This window comes from Delphinus delphis, chromosome 18 (genome assembly GCF_949987515.2).
Source record: "Delphinus delphis chromosome 18, mDelDel1.2, whole genome shotgun sequence".
NCBI lineage: Eukaryota > Metazoa > Chordata > Mammalia > Artiodactyla > Delphinidae > Delphinus > Delphinus delphis.
In genome coordinates, this window is record NC_082700.1 from 2,838,961 (window position 1) to 2,863,760 (window position 24,800).

Sequence of the window (24,800 nt, forward strand, 5' to 3'; positions counted from 1 at the left end):
CCTCATCAAACACGTGTGGGAAATAGGTGTTGTGAGTGCAGGACTGCTGATGTGCACATGGTGACACACAGAGCTCGCTTGTATTTTACAAATGTATTTAACCCTGGGACCCTTTGGAGTTCGTGGAACACTAACAACTCCTGGGAAATGCCCAGTTTGGGATCAGTTGGCTGATAATTTTAATTGTATTTATATTTAAGTTCTCAAAACGAAAGGCAGAGTCTGTCTGGGTGTGTGTGGGGTCTCCTTTTACTGTTTTCTTTGTTCGTTTTGATCTAGAATGCAGGATTCTCTTCTCTCTCTTTGCTTGCATTTATTTACTTTGCTTTAAAAAATTGTGGTAAATCATACATAACAAAAACTTGACTGTTTTAACCATTTTTAATTGTATATAGTTCAGTGGCATTAAGCACATTCTCATTGTTAGGCAGCATCAAGGATTCCCTTTTAAATTACACATCCATTTTTTTCCATCTCAAAAAAGTTTCCTTAAATTCATTGACTAGCATGTCTTGACCAGAGCTCCTACTATGTGCTGGTCGCTGTTCTGAGCACTGGGAACACAGGAGGACGCGAGACTTTGGGTTTTGTTGCTGTTTCTGTTCCAGCTGTCCTGCCTTTGTCCCCGGGATTCTGCACTGCTTCCTGGCTGCCGGTTTTCACCGTGTCCCTGAATTTAACCTGCACTCTGAGTGAGATGCTTCTCATTTCTCCTTGGCAGTTTTGGTCTTTTCTGCTTTGATCATGTTTTAAATCACTGCACTATGTTTCAGTTTCTCTGCATTTGTTTTTTTCTTATTCTGCCTCTCTTCTTTTTTAGATTCGCCTATTTTAAATTTCCGCTTGTTCTTTCTTTATGGCTTTCGGCTTCATAAATACCGTGTTTTCTCAAGTCTCACTAAGAATGGCAGAGATGTTTTCTACAGTGTGCCTTAGTTCCTTTTAAGAATAGTGTTCAAAGTTGGGATCTTCCCGCATCTTCCCTTCCTTTTTCTGAAGCTCTGCACAGATTTCCTTTTCTGCTCACTCACCCTCAGCTGAAAAGGGAGGATAAAGGCCCAGGGGCTGGTGGCTCGGTACACCTGGAGCTGTTAAAGCACCTTTTCAGACTTACCTGTAACGGACGGCAGGTTGGTGTCAGTTTCTCTGGGTCCGTTTCCCAGATGAGAGTTAGCGTCGCCTCCCTCAGCTCACAGACCGTGTGGGTGGGGACAGAAGCAGCCGCTCCTGCCCTGGGCACTGGCATCCGGCTGTCCCTGCGGCATCACCCCACACCTCCCACGGGGGAGCGACTGCTGCAGGCCTGCCCTCCTTCCCGCCCAAGGATTCTCTGCACTGTGGTTTCCACGTGTTCACAGACTGAGAGCCAAACGGGGAGGAGCTGGGAGAGGAGAACAGGCCTCGTGTGGCTAACGCGGAAGCCCCACGGGAGGTTCGCGGGGCCGCGGCTCCCGGGCTGGTGCACACAGCGTGTTACCTGTGTGGGCAGGAGGTGGGGAGAGAACGGAGGGTCGCCCCTCCCCTCACCTCAGCATCCAGGTGGACCCGGCATGCGTGCGTCACTGACGTTTCTTTATCCCGTCTCGTCTGTTTCTAGCTTGTAGAAATTCCTCCAGATTCTGTGAGTAGGTTGGACATGTGTCCTAGTTTTGGGGATTTTTAATTCTGCCTTTTTGCATCAGCACTGGTCTTTTAGGGAGGAGAAGCAGGAAGAGGCCACTAGCAGGTGTCATTTTAAATGAAAGCCTGTAATTAAATTCTTGACTTTGAAGGTGTGAAAAGCCTATTAAACGGTGTCTTTCTTTTCTGTTATTAACACATGGTGATACGGTATGCAATAATGTTTAGGATAAAGACAGGGTTTGAATCCCAGTTTCCGTATTTATCAGTCGCTGGACTTGACACATTTTACTAACTGTACCTGCACTTATTTTTGTATATTCATCGTCAAGTCAGAAAAGTGTGAGTTCAGGTGCCCTCTGTTCTGAGTCCATCTGTATAGTATATTCCTAAACACACAGGAAAAGCCAACACAGTCGATTACAAACACTTTGGAAACCACACTTGGTTTCTCGGTCACTGTAACTGACTTTCCATTTTCAAAGCCACTTATAAGAAATCACGCAGAGGAGCTATATGTGTAATCTTTCTGAAGACGGCTTCAAACGGAAATAACTTTGCTTTTTATTATGTCTCTAACCAAGTAAAGGTATCGGACAGGGAAAAGCTAGCTCACCAGGAGCGGGGCTGGGCTGAGGGTGTCTGGCCCCTGACGCTAACACCTCTGTGTTCTGGTTTGCACTCGCTCACTGAATGGATTTCCTTATGTTCAAAAATCTGCCAAACAAACAGGCTAAAAGCCAGCATAATTTTAAAAAGTTAGTTATTCCAAGTTCCACTGGTTTGAGGTTTTTCATAAGTTATTACAGAATTGACTGCTGAAATCAGAAACAAACGTTCAAAGTTGTAGCATTTACAACAAAATTGATATCTCCGTGACTGATTTAAAGGATTCACGGTGTTCCCATCATTTAGAATCCATGAGGAAAGTTTCCAAGTCCACATCCAGGTCGGAAACAAGGGCATTTACGAAGTCATCGATAGAAGGACACTTCTGAAGCATACCTGCGGACGAAGAAAAGAGGAGCCGCTCATTCTCCGCAGACAATACACGGGGACCAAGACACACATCAAATCTGCAGGGTCAGGGGACATTCGGCCTTGTGAACCGCGAGCTTGACTGTGAGGACGTTTCAAAAAGTCCTGGGCAGTGCATGGGCCCCGAAGCTTTTCTTGTTTTAATGCCTTTTTTACTATCTAATCAAACTCTTAGCTTAGAGATTTCGAGCCAAATATGTTTCCCGGGGGTTTTTATTTTGCACATATTACTATACACTTGGAGTGATGTCAGAAGACTTAATTTTTCAGCTATCTTTGGGCTGGTTCAGAATTTAATATGTTTAATTACCTGCCAAGTGTTATTATCAAGTCCTGTGCACTTTAAAATCATTCAACTGTTAATTATCTTGCAGAAGTCTTATATCAGACACAAGTTATTGGCTTTCCTCCAGACCTGCCTGTCTTGGAGAACTCCTAATGTCTGGTTCTCAGATTTCCTCATCTGACATACAAGGTTTCAATAAAGCTAGAATAAGAAGCTGTACTAGAAAGCAGTGAGGCACCCTGTCTAGCATATAGTAGCAATTCAGTAAAAAGCTGAACTGATCTCCACTCTTCACTCAGGAAGCCAAAGACAACATTCAAGCAATGACCCCTGTGGCCCCGGCCTGTGCTCCTGGCAGGTAATGCTAACTCAAGGTTGAACAGGGCTCTCTCAGTGCAATTCAGTTAACATGCCTTGAGTGTTCGCTGTGTGAAGGACCAGGCCAAGTCAGTATGAGGGCAGGAAGGACACAATCACAGAAGTACACCGTGTGGACCTGGACAGCCATGTGGGGAAAGTTAACCTTGACCCCTGTCACGTACCGTACATAACCATTAATGTGAGATGGGCACAGACCTAATTGTAAAAGCTAAAATTATTAAGTGTCTAGAAGAAAACACAGAATATCTTTGTGACTCTGAGGTAGGCAAAGGTCTCTTAGGACACAGACGGTAATAACCATAAAAGAAAAAAAGATACATTAGAGTTCATCAAAATTTATAACTTCCCGCCTTGCAAAGAAACTGTTAAAAAAAATGAACAGGTAAATGACAGAATGGGAGAAAATACTGACACAACACATATCTCACACAGGACTGGTATCCAGAAAATATAAAGAACTCCAACTTATCATAAAAATACTTGTAAAAATAAAAAATGGACGAAAGATTTGAGCAGACCTTTCACAAAAAAAGATACCTGAATAAACACGGAACTAACAGGCCCTGAGAAGACACACAACATCACTGTCATCCAGGAAAGGAAAAGCCACAAAGAGACACCATGATGTCCCACCGGGACGGCTGAAGTCCCAGGGCTGAAGACAGCAAACGCAGTCAAGGCCTTGGGCGCCATGGCTCGTCACCCAGCAGGGGCAGAGGGTGAGATGCGAGAGCCCTTCAGAAAAAGGTCCAGCGGTTTCTGTAAAGCTCAGCACACACCTGCCCCGGGACCCACCTGTTTCCTCCTAGGTATTAGCCGAGAGAAATGCAGGCACGTTCCCAGCAGCCTAAAGTGGAACGACCCAAGCTCCCATTACCAGGCTGCAGGTGGACGTTCGTGGTGTCTTCACACAGTGGAACGGCACCAGCAACGAGAAGGAAAGAACTACTGACCCAGGCAACACCTCGGGCAGGCCTCAGACACAGTGCATTGCACACAAGGGCCCACACAAAACACACGCTGCCTGTTTCGTTTATATTCACTTCCAAGAAGGTCCGGACTAAGCCGTGGCGAAAAAAACTGGAGCGGTGGTTGCCTTCGGGAGTGGGGATGGTGACCGACCCAGAAGGTCCTGGTGTGATGGGAAAGTTCTCTATCTGGACCGTGATTTGTGACACCCAGGTATATAGCTCGTCAAAACTCAGTAAATGGAACGTTAAGGATCTGTGCCTTTCACCACGTGTAAACGTTACGTAACCAACACTAACTCTAGTTATACGCACACAGAAGCGTCTGGGGTAAAACGCACTTACGTCTGCACCTTGTTTTGAAAATACATATATGTGATGGGTGGACGGAGGAATGGACAGATGGACACGTGACAAAGCAGAGCAAAATGTTACGTGTAGACTCTAAAGGGCAAGTATGTGAGTGTTTACAGTTCACGTGACTTTGCTGAATGCCTGAAAACTTTCCACATAAAGCGTTCGGGGAAGAGTCAGCTTCGGGTGTTAACAGCACATAGATGGCAGCCAGCGGGAGAACAGAGGGAGAAGGATGTCGTGCGTGGCAGAGATTCCGAAGGCTCCGTGGGGCAGATGGGGGCCTGCAGAAACGTGAGATGGGGAAGGCTCAGGCTCAAGCTAGGGCCTTTGCGGTGGAGAGGGCGGCCTAGGCAAGGCACCCGGTGGGCAGCGCACAGAGCGCCTGGGGTCTGGAGGGAGAACAGAGCGCCGGGGAACCAACCGCTCATGACGTTTGGGTGCCCTCCGCGGTGGAACGCAGAGCTCGGGGCAGGCCCAGGCCTGGACCCACGGACACGGTCACTCCCCCTGGGGAGCACGTTAGAGGTGGAGCTGACCCGTGCAGTCAAGCTTGGCCCTCGCATCCCTGTGAAGTGTCACGTTCCCTCCACAAGCTGCCCACGTTCACAGGGCCCTGCTCTGTCCTCCGTGGCCGCACCTCAGGGGCACATGCCCCCCGCGAGGCCCACCTCCAGCCACTTCTGCGTCTCAGAGAACGGCAGTCATGGCAGCAGTGCGGGAAGAATGTAACACGCTCAGGGCAGTTTTAAATAAAATCCCATCACAGGTGAATGGTTCAGTAACTGTGTGTGTGATGTGACTGGTAAAGAGAATCCACACGGAGAGGGATGGGGGAGTTACCGGGGCAGGGATTCTCCTGCAATATGGCTGCGGTGTCCTCGCTTTAATTAGATCGAAGTGTTTGGCAAGTGTCAACCTGAACTAACTTCGGCACAAAGAATTAAGAGAAACACAATGTTTTCAGGCAGTTCCACGAATAAGAAAAATTGAAATTGGCTTTTATGTATGTGGATGGTAAAAAAGATTGCAAGAACTCTGAGGTTTTTAGAAAAGCTGACGAACACGTCCCCTCTGTCTTCAAGTCTTAGTCTTAAAAGGGTGGTGATGAGACGTGCAATTTCGCAGGAGCCCCGGGAACCCGGCTGGAGGTGCCGAGTCCACGAGCGGGTGAGTTTACACATGCTTCTCTGTGGACATCACCTGAGTCGGGGGCCAGGGAGCCGAAACAGTAAAACAAAACCGAGGGCAGCCTCACGCCTGAAAGGAGAAGTGTGGACAGCGATGTAGGAAAGGCAGGTGCGCCGGGCCTGCCGCCGAGTCCTCGCGGAAGGAAGGACAGCGGGCTTCCGCCTGCCCGCCCCCCTCGGAGCCACAGCGGTTGCGGAGGATGACTTTGTTTTCCTCCTCGTTTTACCAGAGAGGCAAATACGCTGATAAAAACTGGAACAAACCCGAACCTTTTGGTCCTGACTGCTCTGCTCAAACCACGTGTTCCGGGACCTCGAAGGACGGGGCAGCTGCCCTAAAAGGCCTGACGGCCCTGAGTTACGGTCTCGAGGGTCGCAGGCTGCATCGCGAGGCAGGAGGGGCTTCTGCTCGGAGGCCCCGGCACTGGGGCAGCTGGGGGGCAGGCCTCGCTGCCCAGCTCCGCGCCCGCTGCACCCCTCCGGGACCTGCTCCCAGGGCAGAGGGACGAGCAGCTGCGGACCATGGGGCGGCTGAACGCGGCACCCAGCAACCCCGAGGAGCTGGTCCGCGCCCTTCGCTGGCCCCGGAAGCCACGCGCTCTCAGCTGTGTTTCGGCTTCTCCCTTTGACTCCGTGGCGACCTCTGTACTGTTTCCCCAAACTCCTTCTCTGCTTGGTCAAAGTTGGTTCTGTTCCTTTCAAGTAGATTGCCAGCTGATGAAAAGATTGGTTCACATGTTATGAAGAGGGACTGAGTGAGGCCCGGGGGACACTGACATTTCTCTCTGATTAAGGACCAACTTTCTAGACTCACGGTTTAGACTAGAAGCAGGTGGTTTTTGTTTCTTCTTTTTTCATTTAAATGACCATGTCTTCTTTCCCACAGATAAAGTAAACAGGTGACACACAAACAGGCTTTCCTATCAGATTCCCTCTGTCCAAGCCCACTGGTGGGGAAAGGAGAGCGGCCCTGGCCTGAGCAGGGAGAGAGACGGCTCCGCCCGCAGGCCTGGCTGCTGCAGTGGGAGGTGGGCAGGGTGAGGGGGCGGGAACACTGCCCCAGCAGCTCCAGGGTCCTCCTGAAATGGGTTCCTTCCTGGTGGGATCGGGGAAGGGAACACCCTTCTGACTGTGGGCCTCAAGGTGCAGTGGAGGTGCATGGGTTGGGCACCCGTCAGGCCAGGCCCTCAATGCCTGAGGTGGCCGGGACGCGTAACCCGCGCCCCCCCAATTCTTTTAGAATCAGAGATGAAAGCAACCATACTCTTATATTTCAGACGCAGCGCCAGTACTTGGCTTAAATGAAGGTATGTCTGTCGGGTTTCTGTTTAAGGTCTACAGGTGTCATTTATCTAGGGGACAACAAGCCAGCTCTGAAAAGCAGAGGAGCTGCCATGCAGGAGCAGGCGCTGGGCAGGTTAGGGTTTTAGGCTGAGTGGAACGTTCCCTGGTTCCGCACAGCATCTTATAATTCAAAATTTCAGTCCATTCTCGTCCCTGACTATCCCGATGTCTTCCTCTGAAGGGTTACCAAGGAGGAAAAGAGTGGAAAGATGACTCTTCCTTAGGCACTGGCGTGGGGGCCTGAGCTACCCCGTCAGCCACCTGGTTAGGGACTTCAGACCAGTCACGTAACTTCTGGGGCTCCGTCTTCTACTAGAAGCAGTCTGAGCAGAGGCAAACTGGTAGAGTGAAATATAATGTCATCTACTTTGCTGGACTGTTATAAGGATTAAATAAAGTACATTTAACCATGGAAAAGGCTCCGTAACTGGTAACTGCTAACTGGTAACTGCTAACTGGTAACTGCTAACAGTAACCATCAGGTCGGAAGTTCAAGGGCTGAAGGATGAGGTTGCTTGTTTTTCTGCACAAGTTGAATTTCAAAAGCCTGGTCTCTGATTAAGTATTCAGGACATTATCATCAAACACAATCACAAGCTAATTACCCAACTAATGAATCATTGCTTGCTTTGCTTTTCTCTGGCTTTTGCCATCTGCATTTTATGAGATAACTGTATCTACGGAAAGATGGAAACAGAAGAAGGAACTAGAGTCAATCCATTTCTACCTGTTAGCAGCTGTGATAAAAGGTTTATCAAGAAGAGCTCACTGGGATGATGGAAAAGTCCTGTCGCTGGACAGCGGTGATGATCGCACAGGGCCGTGAATGGCAACAATGGTACATTTTATGTTATATATGCTTAACCACAACTTAAAAAGAAGTGACCGGAACTACTGAGCCTGTGGTTCGCCTACATATTCAGCTGCCGTGGCTCCGTCCCCTGTTACCAAATGTCGGGTTATCCGCACGGACTGGGCAACGAGTGAGGAGTCTGCATGTCTCCACCACCACCCTCGGTTCTAAAGCCCATGGTGATAGTTCCCGGCTGCTTTTTATGCTGAAATAATTATATGTGTCAAACTTGGCTCAGACTGATGGAGAATTCCAGTACAAAGGCTGGCCTGGCAGTTTGAAGAGGCTGAAGCGAACTTTATGAGATCAGCGCTCATTCCAGAGCTGTCTCTCCCGGGCCTCGGGCAGCTGGCTCATCTTTCTCTCCTTTGAAGTTTGCTGGGCTGCCAGGCTGCAGCTGCCCACACCTTTTCCTAAAGGTGGTTCCCGCTATCTGCGATCAGTTCTCGGGGGAACGAGGATGTCAGCCAGAAAGTGAAATTCCTTTCCTCCTTCAAACTCAAGAACTCTCTTGCCCCCTCGGCTGGGCTAATACCTGTCACACTGGAGACGTGGCTCTGCCTCTGGGGGCCCTGCCTGCAGGGCTTCCTGCTGGGTGGGAGCTAACCCAGCAAGGGGAGCCCACGGGCGTGCTCTGTTTACTAATCAGTTTATTCTAATTTCATCGTCAGATTCACCATTCCATTTACTGGTTACATTTCTGGGTTACAAAACATCTTGCCTTTTGAAGCTCGGTGCCTTCCTTAAACAAACACACCCACACGTTAAACATGTCCACACCCTCTGAAAAAATCAGCGCGTTTACAAAAGGAGGCCTCAGCCTTGGGAAGCCAGGTGCCCGCTGCCACTGCTTTCTTCCAGAAAGCGCTCAGCCACTGCAGAGGCCACGCTGGGTAAACAGCCAGGCAAGCGAAGGCGGAGGGGTTCTGTTCACTTGGCTGTTATTCAGGGTCGCCGTCCACCCTGTTACTGAAACTGTGTGGTAGGTCCCATAGCGCCACTGAATTCTAGGTCTGCTTCCCTGACGTGCTCTCCTCACGTATTCCTGTTACCGTGTGCAAGAAAAGAAGGTTTCTGCCAGTGAGTGTGTTGTGAAGTACCACAGCTGGCCCTGTGTTCATGCATTCTCACTCAGCAAATCTTATTTTGCCATAAAACCACTACTGTGTGGAAGGCAGCTGACACCTTGTCAGGTCTAGTTAGCCTGTGCGGCCTTTCAGATCTGTCTCTGTGATGTCCTGCCCGGGGAACACAACAGCATCTTCTTTGAGCATCAGCGTACCAGGCAACTCAGTCACCGAAAATTATGGAAGAGCAGAGGGGAGCTACAGTGCAACATGCACGCAACTACTTCCAAAGCAAAAGCTTCCTGGCCTAGCCTGAAAGAGAAGCGTACGAGCCCAGCAGTCCACACAGGACGGGCCTGAGCTTGCATCCTGGTCCTACTGCTCACCACGGTGTGACCCCAGGCAGGAAGAGGTTACCTAAGCGTGCAGCACCCAGCACGGGGGCACAGTGCTGCTCATTATTGCTACGTTGGCAGCACTGCTCTCTCTCCTGTCCGTTCAACTGGAGAATACCAAAGTAGCAGAAGTTAGTCTTACTGGTAATGTCCAACATTAAAGTATCGTAGGAAAATCAGTACACAAGGCTACTGCAACATGTTAATAAAATTCCCACCCTCAAGTGAAAAAAAAAACGTGCAGGAAGAAGACAAAAATGAATGTGGGGCTGAAATTCCAATTACTTTGAGGGTGTGATTTAAGATTTTAAGAATTTTTTAAAGCTCTGTTTTGTTTAAACTGCTTGAAGGGAAAATGTAAGTGGAGTTTAGCTATTGTCCTGACCCTACAGCTTAAACTAAACATACTCAGTGCTATAAGAAGAGGGATTAAGAAACTAAACGTGTCTTACTTGATGTACCCTGACATGTGATGGGGTCAAAAAAGAACTTGATCATGGTAGTCAAATGCTTTGAGATGTGCAAATTCTGAGATTAAGGAGGGATTATTCCATCTTACAAACTTTAATGTAAAGATGAACTGTTAAGCACAGAAGAAAATTAGGTTTAGGTATAATCATGCCTTAATCTAGTTTCGTTATTAGCGATGTTACGTAAGAGTCACACGGGAGGAGTTTCTTTTGGAGATGGCTGAAGAGTCTCGAACACGGGAGATACCTTGCAAACGATCTTTCAGGAGATGGTCCAGTTAAACCAGGAGAAACCTTCCCATCTCCGTGCTCTCTGGCAACATTCCCGGAGGTGCTACGTCAGTTTCAATTCTTCCACTGAAATCTGCTCGAAGTCTCTACTAGTACGAGTTTACCCTTTATCAGTGGACTCTGGAGTGTAGATTCCTCAGTGGGTCCCCAGCGTCAGCCCCGCCACGATGCTTGTGGCCCCTAATTCCTGAGCCCTGGGAGCTCTGAGCCCCATCCTGTCAGCTGGGAGTGTCGGGTGAGAGCTTTGAGGAGGTGACACCTGCTTTTCTAACAGCACACTTGTACCCACGCGTCAGGAACATCATCTGTAACGACCATCTTTAAAGAGCACGTTATGATGTTTCCCCTGAGCAGTCAGAAGACTCCAAAGAATACTATCTACGTTCCTGTTAGAACGCTGTCTACGCAACATGATCCGGAAACAGAATAGTTGGTGTTTCTTGGAGTGAGTCCCCTACAGGGTATCTACCCGTAAGAGAAAGGCTGAGACCTCAGTGCAGTCAGGCTCCAGGGGCACTGTCCCAGATGCAACACAAAGGGAGACGGCCCATCCCATGCACGCAGCAGGCAGAGAGCAATCCGCTGCTGTTCAGAGAAGACGGCCAGGGAGTGCCAGTCTGCAGTCTAGGGTCATGCTTTGGACAGAAGCTGCCAGCATAGGGGGCTCTGTCCCTTCTGACGACAGTGGCTTGGTGCTCAGAGCCCGCGAGGGCACTGTGTCACCCGAAGCTCGCAGGGCAGCCGAGAGGGCTTCTGGACCCATCATGCTTCCATGGGCCGCAGAGGTGGGGGGAGATGCATCTTGGGTTAAAGGTGTCTCTGAAGTTGGGTTGTACTAGAACCTGTCTTTGAACTACCCTTGAGATCCCAGAAGAGGGCTGCGACCCACCATCTCTTCTGAGATGATCTGGGTCTGCCGGCTGGTGGCAGTGACGGGCTGGTGGGGCTTTGCAGGATTCCCAAGGCTTTGGGGGCAGGAAGGGTCCGGGTGGAATAGGTTCTGATGACACCAGTGAGCCTAGGAGCACGGCCCACCCAAAGTGAACAGTGGCTGAAAGCCTGTCCAGGGGGACGGGTGCTGGGAAAGGGCTCTGCACCACCGAGGGGGCCCATCGGCTTCTCCCGGCCTTACTTCTGTTCCCGGGAAGGGAGTCGCACGCCCCCCAGAGCAGTGCAGGTGCATTAAGGGGCCACTGCCCCCACTCCTCTCCGGAGAGTCACTCTCCTTGTGGCGTGCTGTCATCTGTTATAAACCTGTTAAAAAGCAGACTATCTGGGAGCGGGAGGGCAGGAGCAGAGGCTGGACCATGACGGCCAGTGAGCGTGCAGTGGACATACTCGCTCTCCCAGGGCCAGAACCACGCGGGGTGTGCAATGCAAAGTGCGGTCGACACGTTACAGGTTAAAATTCTGTTTAAAACCTACTTTCCCAGAGGCTTTTTATCATCTTTGCTAGCAGAAATTATGTTGGTTGAATTTATTCACTGGAGCATTTGACAGTAAGATAGAGGGGGAAATCCAAGGGTAGTAGAGGCTTCTGGGCTAAGTTTAGAGCAGGAAAGGCCTGTCGCTTCCTGGTAGAGGCCGACTCCTCCTACCCAGGTGAAGAGACCAATGCGCATGTGCTTCCCACCGCCCTACACCCCAGATTATACACAGCGCCCATCGGTTTCTAGCACGCGGGACGCGGTTATCTTTCTGATGTGTCAACAAGACACCGTAACCCACAGGAGGTGCTCATTCCTGGGATCCCAAAGTCCATTTTTTCAGAAAAGTGAAAAACGGCGCTCTTTCCAGCAGGGCATTTCCCATGTTTTCTCCTGGTTTATCGTATCTTTGAAATACCGGCCTTGTCTTTCAGCCTCAGCTCTTTGCATCTGTAACTCTACTAATCTGTTCTCTCCAAGCTCCACCTTTGCTATTTATATGCAAAGAATGTGATGAGCTCTAGGAAGGGGGCAGCCTGCCTCCAGAACTGACTGGACACATGTTGGGGAGTGGACGCGGCTGCTAGCGTGAGGGGCGTGTCCAGAGCCCCCCGAGGCAGGCGGCCTGTCCTGCCCACTTGGGTCTGCACCCTCCGCACGGCCCCTTCCCCCGGTGCTCACGGCCGCCTCGTCCACCGGTGCAGAGGACGCGAGTGCAAGGTAGCTGACCGGTCGGAGGGCTGAACCCCTGCAGTCCTGAAGCCCCCAAGCCGTGTACCCAGGCTCAGCCTACACGACCCAGAGGGGATGCTCTTCGTCATTCCTACAGGACGCTGCACCCCTCAAGTAAATGCAGGATCCGTATCTTTCTTATTTCTGTGTCCCTGAAATGCCTGGTTAGCAGCAAGTATTTGCTAAATATTCGCTAAGTTAAATGAATTAACTTCATCAACAACTAACATAAAGCTTTCTTCATTCAATCAGATTACTTACTGGTCACTAACACAGGACACTGCAGTAATACTTTTGAACGAAAGCCAGCGCCCTGGAGAGAGGTTTCAGTCTCAGGCCCGGAGGTGGTGTGTCTGAGAGAACTCGGCCCCGGAGGTCCCCATGGGCTCCGGGCGGAGCGGGACGGGGTGCGAGGGCTGCGGCCTGAGTCCGCTGCAGCAAAGCCCCGAGAGTGGACTCACCTTCGGTCACAGAGTGCAGCGCCCAGTGCCGGAAAAGAGGTGGCAGAATGCACCTCCGACCTCCCCCAGGGGGAAAGTATTCTCCACTTCAATGCCCGTTCCTTAAGTAACTTCAGTAATCTACCCAGACTGACTGGTCCTGCATCAGGTGAATTATAAAACACCAGGGCAGGCCTGTCTTATTGCGCCCTGTGGGACACCAGGTGTGTGTCGCGTAAGAAACACACGCTGCTTCTGGAGGCAAAGCTGTGCAGGGGGCAGAGCACCTCACAGAGCAAGTGGATGGCCTGGAGGGCAGCCCCCCCCCGCCCCCCCCCCCACCCAGGGACTGAGGCCGGGGAAGCAGGAGTCCTGCTGTGGGCGAGCAGGGCACAAAGGCAAAGCTGGCGTCCCGACTTCTGAGCAGACGTGGCGACTGAAGTCAGGGCAGAGGGCGACACTGAGCTGCTGGGTGACAGACGTCTTTCCTAGACCTGCTTCTCTTTTGCGTTACAAAAGTTGTATCACAAAAGATATTTGGGCCGACAAAATATTCAGAAAAAATCTCATAATGTGAATAAAAACCTGTCCCTTTTCTAATAATCATCACAATGTTTTTGAAGTAGAGTTGACTTACGATTTTCTTTTAGTTTCAAGTGTATAGCGCAGTGATTCAGGATTTTTATGAATTACACTCAGTTATTACAAAGTGACGGCTCTAATTCCCTGTGCTGTACAGTGTATCTTGGTTGCTAATCTTCCTTATACATAGTAGCCTCTGTATCTCCTGATCCTCTACCCCATCTGGCCGCTCCCTCCCCCCGACTGGTAACCACTAGTTTGTTTTCTAGATCTGTGAGTCTGTTTCTGTTTTGCTGTATATGTTCGTTTTACTTTTTAGATTCCACATATAAGTGATATCATACAGTATTTGTCTTGCTCTGTCTTATTTCACTAAGTATAATATTCTCTAGGTCCATCCACGTTGCTGCAAAGGGCAGAGTTTCATTGTTTTTATGGATGAATAATAATCCACTGCGTGTGCGTGTGTGTGCGTGTGTGTGTGTATCACATCTTTTTATCCATTCATCTGTGGATGAACACTTGGGTTACTTCCATGTCTTGGCTATTGTAAACAGTGCTGCTATGAACACTGGGGTGCATGTATCTTTTCAAATTAGTGTTTTCGTTTTGTTCTACATATATACCCTGGAGTGGAACTGCTAGATCATACCGTAGCTCTATTTCTAGTTTTCTGAGGAACCTTCATACAGCTTTCCCTAGTGACTGTACCAATTTACATTTCCACCAACAGTGCATGAGAGTTCCCTTTTCCCCACACTCTCTCCAATATTTATTTATAGACGTTTTGATGACAGCCATTCTGACCAGTGTGACGACACTTTTCCCCACACTCTCTCCAATATTTATTTATAGACGTTTTGATGACAGCCATTCTGACCAGTGTGACGACACTTCACTGTCGTTTTTATTTGCATTTCCTTAATAATTAGCGATGTTGAACATCTTTTCATGTGCCTGTTGGCCACAGGTCACAGATGACCTGTATTCAGGCCATCTGCCCATTTTTTGATTGGGATTGTTTTTTTGATACTGAGTTGTATGAGCTGTTTATATATTTTTTATATTAACCCCTTGTTGGTCATACCATTTGCAAATATTTTCTCCTATTCTGTAGGTTGTCTTTTTGTTTCATTGATGGTTTCCTTTGCTGTTAAGCTTTGAAGAGACTGTCTTTTCTCCATTGTTTATTCTTGCCTCCTTTGTTGTAGATTAATTGACCACAGGTGCGTGGGTTTATTTCTGGGCTCACTGTTCCACTGATCTGTGTGTCTGTTTTTGTGCCATTACCACACTGTTTTTATTACTGTAGCTTTATAGTACAGTCTGAAGTCTGGGAGGTTATGCCTCCAGCTTTGTTCTTTTTTCTCAGGATTGCTTTGACAATTCTGGGTCTTCTGTGGTCCTACACAAATTTTAGGATTATTTATTCTAGTTATGTGAAAAATGTCATCAGTATTTTGACAGGGATTGCATTAAACCTGTAGATTGCTTTGAGAGGTATGACCATTTTAACAATATTAATTCTTCCTATCCAAAGCACTGGATATCTTTCCATTTCTTTGTATCATCTTCAGTTTCCTTCATCAGTGTTTTATAGTTTTCAGTGGCTAGACCTTTCACCTTCTTGGTTAATTTATTCCTAGGTATTTTATGCTTTTTGATGTGATTTTAAATAGGATTTTTTTGTTTTGCTTTCCCTTTCTGATAATTATTAGTGTACAGAAAAAGCAACAGACTTCTGTATGTTAATCTTGTATCCTGCAACTTTACAGAATTTATTTATTCTAATAGCTTTTTGGTGGAGACTTCAGGGTTTTCTATATAAAATATCGTCATCTGCAAATAGTGACAGTTTGACTTCTTCCCTTCCAATTTGGATGCCTTTTCTTTCTTTTTCTTGTCTGACTGCTGTGGCTAGGACCTCTAATACTATATTAAATTGATGGCAAGAGTGGGCATCTCTGCCTTGTTCCTGAATTTAGAGGAAAGGCTTGTTCGTCTTTTCACTGCTGAGTATGATGGTAGCTGTGGTCTGTCATAAATGTTCTTGATTATGTTGAGATATATTTCCTCTATACCAACTTTGGTAAGAGTTGTAATCATGAATAGATGCTGAATTTTGTCAAATACTTTTGCTGTGTCTTTTGAGACGATCATTTGATTTTTATTAACGTGTTGTACCACACTGATTGACTTGCGAGTACTGAACCATCCTTGCGTACCTGGAATAAATCTCCCTTGATTATGGTGTATGATCCTTTTTACATATTTTGGATTTGGCTTTCTAATATTTTGTTGAGAATTTTTGCATCTATATTCATCAAAGATATTGGCCTGTAATTTTCTTTTTTTGTATCGTCTTTGGTTTTGGTATCAGGGTAATGGTAGTCTTGTAGAATGACCTTGGGAGTGTTCCATTCTCTTCAATTCTGGGGAATAGTTTGAGGAAGATAAGTATTAGCTTTTATTTGTATGTTTGGTAGAATTCCCCTGTGAAGCCGTCCAGTCCTCACTTTTGTTTGCTGGGAGTTTTTTAAAACTACAAATTCAGTTTCACTACTAGTGATCAGTCTGTTCAAAGTGTTTCTTCTTGATTCAGTCTTGGCATGCTGTATGTTTCTAGAAATTTGTCCATTTTTTCTAAGTTGTCCTATTTATTGTCATAGTATTCTTTTATGATTTTTTATCTCTGTGGTATTGGTTGTTATTTTTCCTCTTTCATTTACTTTGTTTCTTTGGGTCCTCTCTCTTTTCTTCTTGGTGAGCCTTGCTAGAGGTTTGTCAATTTTATCTTTTGAAAAAAAACCCCAGCTCTTGGTTTTACTGATCTTTCCTATTTTTTATCTCTATTTATTTTCTCTGATCTTTATTATTTCCTTCCTTCTCCTGATGTTGGGCTTTGTTGGTTCTTCTTTTTCTAATTCTGTTAGGTGGTAGGTTAGACTGTTATATGAGATTTTTCTTGTGTTTCAAGGAAGGCCTGTATTGCTGTGAACTTCCCTCTGCTTGCACTGATTTTGGAGAGTTGTATTTCCACTTTCACTTGTCTCGAGGTATTTTCTGATTTCCTCTTTGCTTTGTTCACTGACCCACTGGTTTTTATAGAGTCCACGTGTTTGTTCTTTTCCCATTTTTCCTCCTGTAACTGATTTCTAGTTTTATACTGTTGTGGTTGGGAGAAAACGCCTGATATAATTTGTCGTCTTCAATTTTTTGAGAATTGTTTTGTGGCTTAGCATGTGATCTATACTAGAGATCATTCCATGTGCACGTGAGAAGAATGTGTATTCTGCTGTTTATGGATGGAATGTCCTGTAGATATCTATTAAGTCAAACTAGTCTGTTGTGTCATTTAAGACCACTGTTGCCTTACTGGTTTTCTGTCTGGATTATCTGTCCGTTGATGTAAGTGGGGTGTTAAAGTCCCCTAAGATTATTGTATTATTGTCAGTTTCTCCCTTTATGTCTGTTAGTATTTGCTTCATATATTTAGGTGCTCCTGTCCTGGGTGCCTATATGTTAATGAGTGTAATATCCTCTTCTTATATTGAGTTTCTTTATCATTGTATAATGATATACAATCTTCTTTGTCTTTTGTATAGCCTTTGTTTTAAAGTCTGTTTTATCTGATCAGTATTGCTATGCCCACTGTCTTGTCATTTCTGTTTGCATGAAATATCTTTTTTCATCCCCTCACTTTCAGCGTGTGTGTCTTTAGCTCTGAAGTAAGTCTCTTGTAGGCAGCATATAGAAGGGTCTTTTTTTTTTTTAATCCAATCAGCCACCCTATGTCTTTTGATCAGAGCATTTAGTCCATTGATATTTAAAGTAATTACCGATAGGTATGTACTTACTGCCATTTTTTTCCTTGTTTTCCAGTTGCTTTTTTTAGTTCTTCTCTGTTCATTTCTTTTTGTTTTTTCCCTTGTGGTTTGACGATTTTCTTTAGTAGTGTGCTTGTTTTCCTTTCTTTTTAGTTTTTGTGTATCTATTGTAGGTTTTTGATTTGTGATTACCATGGGGTTTATCTATACACTGATCTATAATTTTACCTACTTGTTTGAAACTGATAGTCATTTAACTTCATATTCTAGAAGATCCACATTTTTTACTCCCCCTCCATTTTGGGATTCTGATGTCATACTTTATATTTCATGTTTATCACTTAACTGCTTATTATTGTTACAGTTGCTTTTACATTTTTCTTGTCTTTTTATCTTCATACTGGCTTATTTAAGTGGTTGATCTCAGTCCTTACGGAGTTTTCCCTTTTCTGTAGATTCTTACTTCTTTTCCACTTAGAGAAGATTCTTTAATATTTCTTTTGGGGTAGATTTAGCATTGATGAACTCTTAGTTTTTGTTTGTCTGAGAAGTTCTCTCTCCTTAGATTCTAAATGAAAATCTTGCTGGGTAGAGTATCCTAGGTTGCAGGCTTTTCCCTTTCAGCACTTTGAATATATCATGTCAGTCTCTTCTGGCCTGCAAACCTTCTGCAGAGAAATCAGCTGGTAGCCTTATGCAAATTCCCTTGTATATGATTATTTTTTTCTTGCTGCTGCCTTTAGGCTTCTCTCTTTAACTTTTGCCATTTTAATTATAATGTCTTGGTGTGGGTCTGTTTGGGTTTATCTTGTTTGGGACCCTCTGTGCTTCTGTATCTGGATATCCATTTCCTTCTTCAGATTTGGGAAGTTTTCAGCCATAATTTCTTCAAATACATTTTCAATACCCTTTTCTCTCTTCTGGGACCTCCTATAAATGTGAATGTTATCCAGAGATCTCTTAACCTTTTAAAATTTTTTTACATTTGTTTGCTATATCTTCCAGATCCCTTAAGTGTTCTTCTGTGTTGCTTAGTCTGCTATTCATTCTGTCTAGTGTTCTCTAATTCACTTAACAATTTTATTACCAATGCTTTCAATTCTTTATCTGATAAATTATTTCTGTTTTATTACTTTTTTCAGGGGTTTTCTCTTATTATTTCAATTGAGAGCAATTCCTCTGCCTCTATGAATTTAGGTGCAACAGTTTCCTATTGTGGTCTTGAAGGGACCATGTTCTTATGAGGGGCTGGCCCTATACAGACTGTGAGTGTCTGATGCCTTTGGTGGGAAAGTTGATCTGATGTGGACACAAGCCATGTCTTCCTCAGGGTGTGCTGGAAGCTATCACCTTGGTAGGGGTGGGGCTGGAGCTGGGTGTGAAGCAAGACTTCCCTTCTGCTCAGTGGCCATCACTGCCCTATTGGGGGTGGGATCTGATCCCAAGGTGCTGGAGCAGAAGCCCCAAGGGTCAGGCCTGGGCTGGCTCTGCTCCCTGTACATGTGTGCTTTCCCTGCTCCCTGCACTGGGACCCTTGCTGCAGAGGCAGGGATGCTGAAGCAAGGGGGCCTGTGCAGGCTGTCGGCACATGCTGGCTGCAGCCAGAGGTCTGGGCTGTCTCTGACGCACGGCCTGTGCGGTGCCCGCAGTGTTCCCTGGCTCTGTGGAGAAAGCCTCAGGCGAGAGTCCCCTTTGTCCCTCACAGCTGCCCCTGTCCATTGTAGGGCCGCACTGCAGGGCGGATGGGGCCTCAGTGCACACGGGGCTGTGAGCTGTGGTGGAGCAGCTGCTGTCAGAGTTCTGGGCTGGGGGGACTGCTTGAGTGGGTGCCAACACTGGCTGCCACCACCCTGTCCAGGCTCTGTCCCAGTGGCCTCTGGGTCCCACACGAGTCTGCTGCCACCACCCTGTCCAGGCCTGTGCTGCCCAGTGACATGGGGTATGTGGGGCTGGAGCGTGCACTGAGGCAGCCGGCGGAAACCTGGCCAGTGTCAGAGAAGCCTTCAACCCGCCCTTTCCTCTGTGCCTCGGGGCTTGTGCTGGATGCCAGGACAGAGGTGCCCAGTCTGCGGCTCTCACCGCTCACTGCCCAGAGCAGGTCTCTGCCTGTGCCATCTCTTTTCCTCTGAGTCCCCTTCCAGGGGCACAGGTCCAGACCCGATCACTTTTCTTCCTTTCCTACCCCATTACAGCCTTGCTTGTACAGGAGTCCTTCTGCCAGTTTCCAGTTAGTTTTCCATGAGACTCATGCCACACGTGGATGTATGTTTGATGTGTTCCTCGGGGGAGGTGAGCTCCATGCCCTCCTCTATTCCACCATCTTGTTCGATCCCCCATAATCACGTCGTTAATGGCGCAGGAGACACCTGCCCTTCCAGGTGAACTCTAACTTAAGTGTGCATTAACGCAGCAGGTACCCACGATGGTGTGCACAGCACACCCTGCTGCAGGCGCCAGGGCACAGCGCGGGCCTAGCCATCTCCTCCTCTCAGAGAGCCGAGGCTCGACTCTGGTGCCCCTTGTCTGTGACACCCTGGGAAGGAAGACCCCAGAGGTGAGGTGCCCTTCTCGTCACACTAGGGGTCGTGACCGCATGACTCGCCTTGCTGGTGCTGACCCTGAACACCTGGCCGAGGCAGAGTTCCATGTAAAGTCTCTCTCCCTTCCTTCCAGAGCACAGTATGAAAGGGGGAGGTCACCGCGCAGCCCACACTCGGGGGGCAGGGGGCACCTACAGAACCATCTGAACTCTCGTGCACGGGAGGTCTGCCCTGCTGATTCATTCCATCGTTCCTGTCAGGCGGGCTCATGGATACACACTTATACTTGGTACTATTTCCCAATGCTGCCTTAGTTACTTTTTTGCTCAAATTGTTAAAGTTCTGGCCATTGAGGGTTCGTTTATAGTGGGCGCCTGTCCCTCGTGACACACATGCCCATCCTCGTGTGTATTCCTGAACACCTTCCTCCTTCCTGGCGCTGCAGGACGCTGCAGGCCAGCCCTGGAGTCAGCCCTTCCCCCAAGGAGCCCTGCTTCCTCTAGGGGAGAAGGTGTCAAACCAAGCTCCGGGCACTTCCTGCTCCTAGGACCAAGGAGAGAGGTTACCATCGTACACTGTTTGTATTAATCTCCTTGGGGGACGAGGGCGACCATTTGGAATACACACCACAAATTTCTGGCTTGTTTCTTGAGTAAGAGTACGACGTACGACGTAGTAAGAAGAGATGATATAGGATAGTTAGGGCAACGACGAGTGTGTTTTGAAAGCCACGAAGCTCTGCGGAAGTGTGAGCTCTTGCGATTTTAATCAGCGTACGGTGAGGCCTGGGGCTTCTAGACTTTGGTTCCACAAGTCAGTCTGGCGACACAGAACAGACTGAAGGGAGCTTCGCCGAGAATTTATCTACTATTCCTTTTCATCTTATCTGATGTTTCGTCCTTTTTAAAACTCTGTCAAGTTCTAATGTTATATCTCTACTTTCATACTGCTTTGGGCCAAAAGTCATAAAACTAAGAGTTCCTTTTCTGGAAAGGAGAACAGAAATAAAGCTGTTTAATATTTTAAAAGAACCACTTGGAACGCTAAGATCTTGGGCTTTAACCTCTCCTTTCCCCACAAAATCCTTTGTGCCAAGGCTGCAGGCGAGCGCACACAGGCTCCATTACCAGAGGCAGAAATGTGAGACTCGGTGGGCACCGTGCTTACGCGGCTGTGGCGAGAATCACCCCATGGGAACGACGGTGACTCAAGTTGACAGCTTTGCCACAGAAGTCTAAAGAGCTTATATGGAAACAGATCACGGAACATTTTACTGCTCCTCAGTGGCCGTCAGGCAGGCCTCACCAGTGTCAACGTGAAAACACACACAGACTTTGGGGATCACTGAGGCCTCAAGGCTCAGGCCACTGACATCTTCACATTCTAAGACCAACTCAGTCTCATGTCAGCCTTCAAAGATCGCCTGAGGAAGACGCAGGCATCGGGAGGAAGGTGGCAGGGAGGAGAACGAGCCTCGTTACCTATGGAAAGGGGGAGATCAGACCTGCTTTAGAGGGATTAAATGAGCAGCAAAGCAGGAAGCACCCGGCAAGTGCAGATTTTTCAATGTGTTGGTTTTTTCCTAGTTATTTAAAGATAAGTAACATCTGAACCTAAAAACTCAACAAGGGCCATTTACTCAAGAATTTCGGATAACGTAAAAGAAAGATAAAGCAGTTTACACTGGAAGATGTAACCTCCTGTGGGGACTTCACCTGTCCTTCTTTAACTGCTGAAATAATACAGCTCCGACCCCCAACAGCTGTATAATCCCCCTCTTCTACCTGCTGTGGGAGAAACAATTCTCGTTCCAGGTGGCTACCAGGTATTACCTCCTTGTTACAAACTCACTGTTTATCTTTCTAGAGACATTCATTTTCTGAAATGGTCTGCAGAAACTGAACTCTGGGTCATGTTCACCACAGCACACCTAAAAACTTTTCTAGTATATGGCAAAATGAATGAAAATGTCATATCATCCTGGTTTATTTTAAGCAAAAACTAAGTTCTCTTATTACTAAGAAATGTGATACTTAAACGAGAAAACACTGTATGGAATGTACACAGAGTTCAACTCACCCCAGAATCCTTGGCAGTTAGAAGAGTTGAATTCAGTCAGGTGTTTTAGTGTGTTTTAGTGGAGGATTAAAGTAACTGAATATTCTAACATCCTTATATGTGCTATGGATGTGTTTAAAACTAGATAAAGACACAATTTCAACCTGCAGATTAGAAAAGTGTTTGTTTTGAAGTCAAATCACGTTTTGTGTCCCTTAGGGAAATCGACTTGGTCGAGGAATTTGCTAAGTACCGGAGCTAGCAACTGCAAATCCAATTCTGTTTTACTGTGCGACGTGACCGCTCCCCTCCTCCCCGCGCCCCCAGGAAGGAAATACTTTCTTAACCACTTTTGGTTTCTTCCATGGCGTTTAGAGTTTTGAGAGGAAAGAACTATGGGCCCTTGAAGAGAAGTCTGTGTCGCCGCACGTGGATCTTCCCCGAGGCTCCCGGGCGGCGCTCCCTTCAGACCTGAGGCGACTCTGAAACAGGCCAGCGAGCTCAAGGTTCACCTGTGAGGCGTTTATCGTTCAAAGATCAAAGCACGGCCGTGTTTGACTTGAGTAGGTCATACAGAGAGCCCCAGCACAACTCACGGTATCCTGACTAAGGAAGGGCTCGGCGTTCGCCTGCAATGTTGTGTCTCAAGTAAGGAGGTTAAGAAAGGCGGCACTTGGTCACAGAGGTACATAACTGGAAGGTACGGATTCTGTTTCTTTACCTTCTGCTACTTAACATAATTCTTTACATTTACCTAGTAAGTAAATAAAACAGATGAAGCACCTATCACGACGCTGAGTAATTTCACAGTCACTCCTCCTAGGGCCACCCCGATGCTATGAGCCATCATGCAGGACGCTCCTGCTTTGGGGGTGCAGGCTGGCCGTTCGCACACAGGAAGAGGGGACGCCACTGCTGATCTTGTCTTACAAACCAACCCTACGGAGTGACAACTGGCGTAACACCCTCTTGCGCGTGGCCCCATTCATCCGCCATGTAACGATCACGTGAATTAAGGAGGTCTGGTGGAACACTGAGGAAAAGGGTAACCCTTAGAAGCCGAGCAGTTCTATTGCTGGTGTTAGCTGTGGTCTGAATACATTCTCATTTCTAGTTTGAACCACAGGCTTGTTTTTCTCTCGTGGAAAAATATTTTTTCTTCACACAAAAATGTTTCATATGAAGAACAGAATTTCCAGAGAGATGATACAACCATCTTGGAAGCAGAGTAGGAAAATACACCAACCAAAAGACAAACACTGAAAAGGATTTAATATTTTTCTTTTGCTGGAGCCATATGTAAGCTAATATTTATGTGCAGACGGCGTTTAGACCCTGGTGTCAGGAAGGATAAACTAAGCACCGCTGCTGAGAGAGCTTTCCCACCAGAACATCCGCGTGAGAACCAGCCCTGGAGCCTCTTCTGCCCCCACTCACAGCGGGCTGTCCACGCAGCACCACAAACTACCAGCCCAAAGGGCGCCATGTAGACCATCACGAGCCAAGTAATTTCACTGTTACCGAGTCCACAGGGGCCCGCGGCCGGCAGTCCTACCCAGGGAGCTGCTCAGAGCTCCGGCCCTGTGGTCGGGAGTCCCAGGCTCCAATCCTGGTGGGGCTCCTCCGTCTCTGCTGCACCACAGGGCCGGGGCCTGAGCTGTTCCACCATCGGTAAGAAGGTACTGAACACCCCACCTGAGAGGGCTGCTGGAAGATTTCATTAATCAGGACACGAAACCCATTTAAAACAGTGACTGGACGTAGCAGAATTCAACAAGGGCCGGCAGGATCAGCCAGAAAAGGGGGGGGCGTCACAAGCCTCCTCGTAGAGAGGGTGACCCGAGGCGCAACCACAGATGGGAGACCGGTCATCACCCCCAAAGCACAGCAGGGCTGGGCCGCACGAAGCTGCCGGCAGACCCGCTCTGCGCACCGGCGCGGCAGGAGGCAGACCGAGCCTGGACGAACACATCCTCCCAGAAAAGCTGACGGAATCGAGGGCCCAGCGGGATTTTGCCACCTCCAGTGCCTGGCACGTGAGCAGCTCTCGGCCACTGGGCTGGATGAATGAGCAGCTACAGCCCTGCCCGAGGGGACAGCAGGTGCAACAGATGTGCGCAAGGGACGTCCCCTCAACCCATCACAAGCAGGACTGCTCCGCTGCCACTAGGAAGACAGCATCCCCCTAAGGCTGGGAGTCATCTCCTAAATGCACTTTCATCAGGTAGTCAGAGGGACCGGCTGCACGGAAATGCCAGCATCCCGAGAGCACCCAAGATCACCCACGTTTCCTTGAAATACTTGTGAGAACATTCTAAGGAACATCATGACGGTCACTTCCATTCACAATTAAATTCTCAGTGGAGATACTTAAAAACACATAGGAAAACAAGCATCTGAGATGTCTAAGACTGAATTCGGTTCTAGTTTTTTGAGTAAAAAATCCACCCTGATGCCTTGGAATTTCTAACAGATGTATTGCTAGGCTTTCATAAGGGAGTAAGAAATGAGTATTAAAATCTGAAAGCAAATTTTCTGAGGATTCACAATAACTTAACAGTTTCCTACTAGAGTGTTAGTAACATTTTGAGAGTTAAAGCCTGAAATTTTTTCTCAACCTAAATAAATCACACTAACTTATTTGGGACACCATGAAACAGATGCTCAGAACAAAGTGCACAGCTGAAGCATCATGTCTTTAAAAGAAAAAACAAATAGACAAAATTGGAAACATCTTTCATTACAGATGACACGAAACAAAACCCAAAGTGCTTATGTTAACACACAAACCTTAAAAAAAAAAAAAAAAAAGCGCGTCTCAGTGGGCTTACCTTGCACCATGAGCAGGGGCTCCTTGCCCCCGCCGTGCGCCAGCATCTCCCGGCGGTAGCGCTCCCCCGCCGCCCTGGGGAGAAGAGGACTGTCACTGGAGCCTGC

The 24,800-nt window shown here is 47.5% G+C and overlaps 1 protein-coding gene across 1 annotated transcript in view; it reads right to left on the reverse strand.

The window, feature by feature from the left end:
* Window positions 1–2,160: 2,160 nt before the first annotated feature.
* MIPEP (mitochondrial intermediate peptidase) overlaps window positions 2,161–24,800 on the reverse strand; it is a 133,409-nt gene continuing 110,769 nt past the window's right edge. Inside the window, exons 18-19 of the mRNA XM_059995707.1 lie at window positions 24,695–24,768; window positions 2,161–2,625 (exon numbers count right to left, since the gene is read on the reverse strand). Of these exons, the coding sequence (XP_059851690.1) occupies window positions 2,528–2,625; window positions 24,695–24,768 (172 nt within the window). The 3' untranslated portion in view covers window positions 2,161–2,527. The remainder of the gene's footprint in view (window positions 2,626–24,694; window positions 24,769–24,800) is intronic.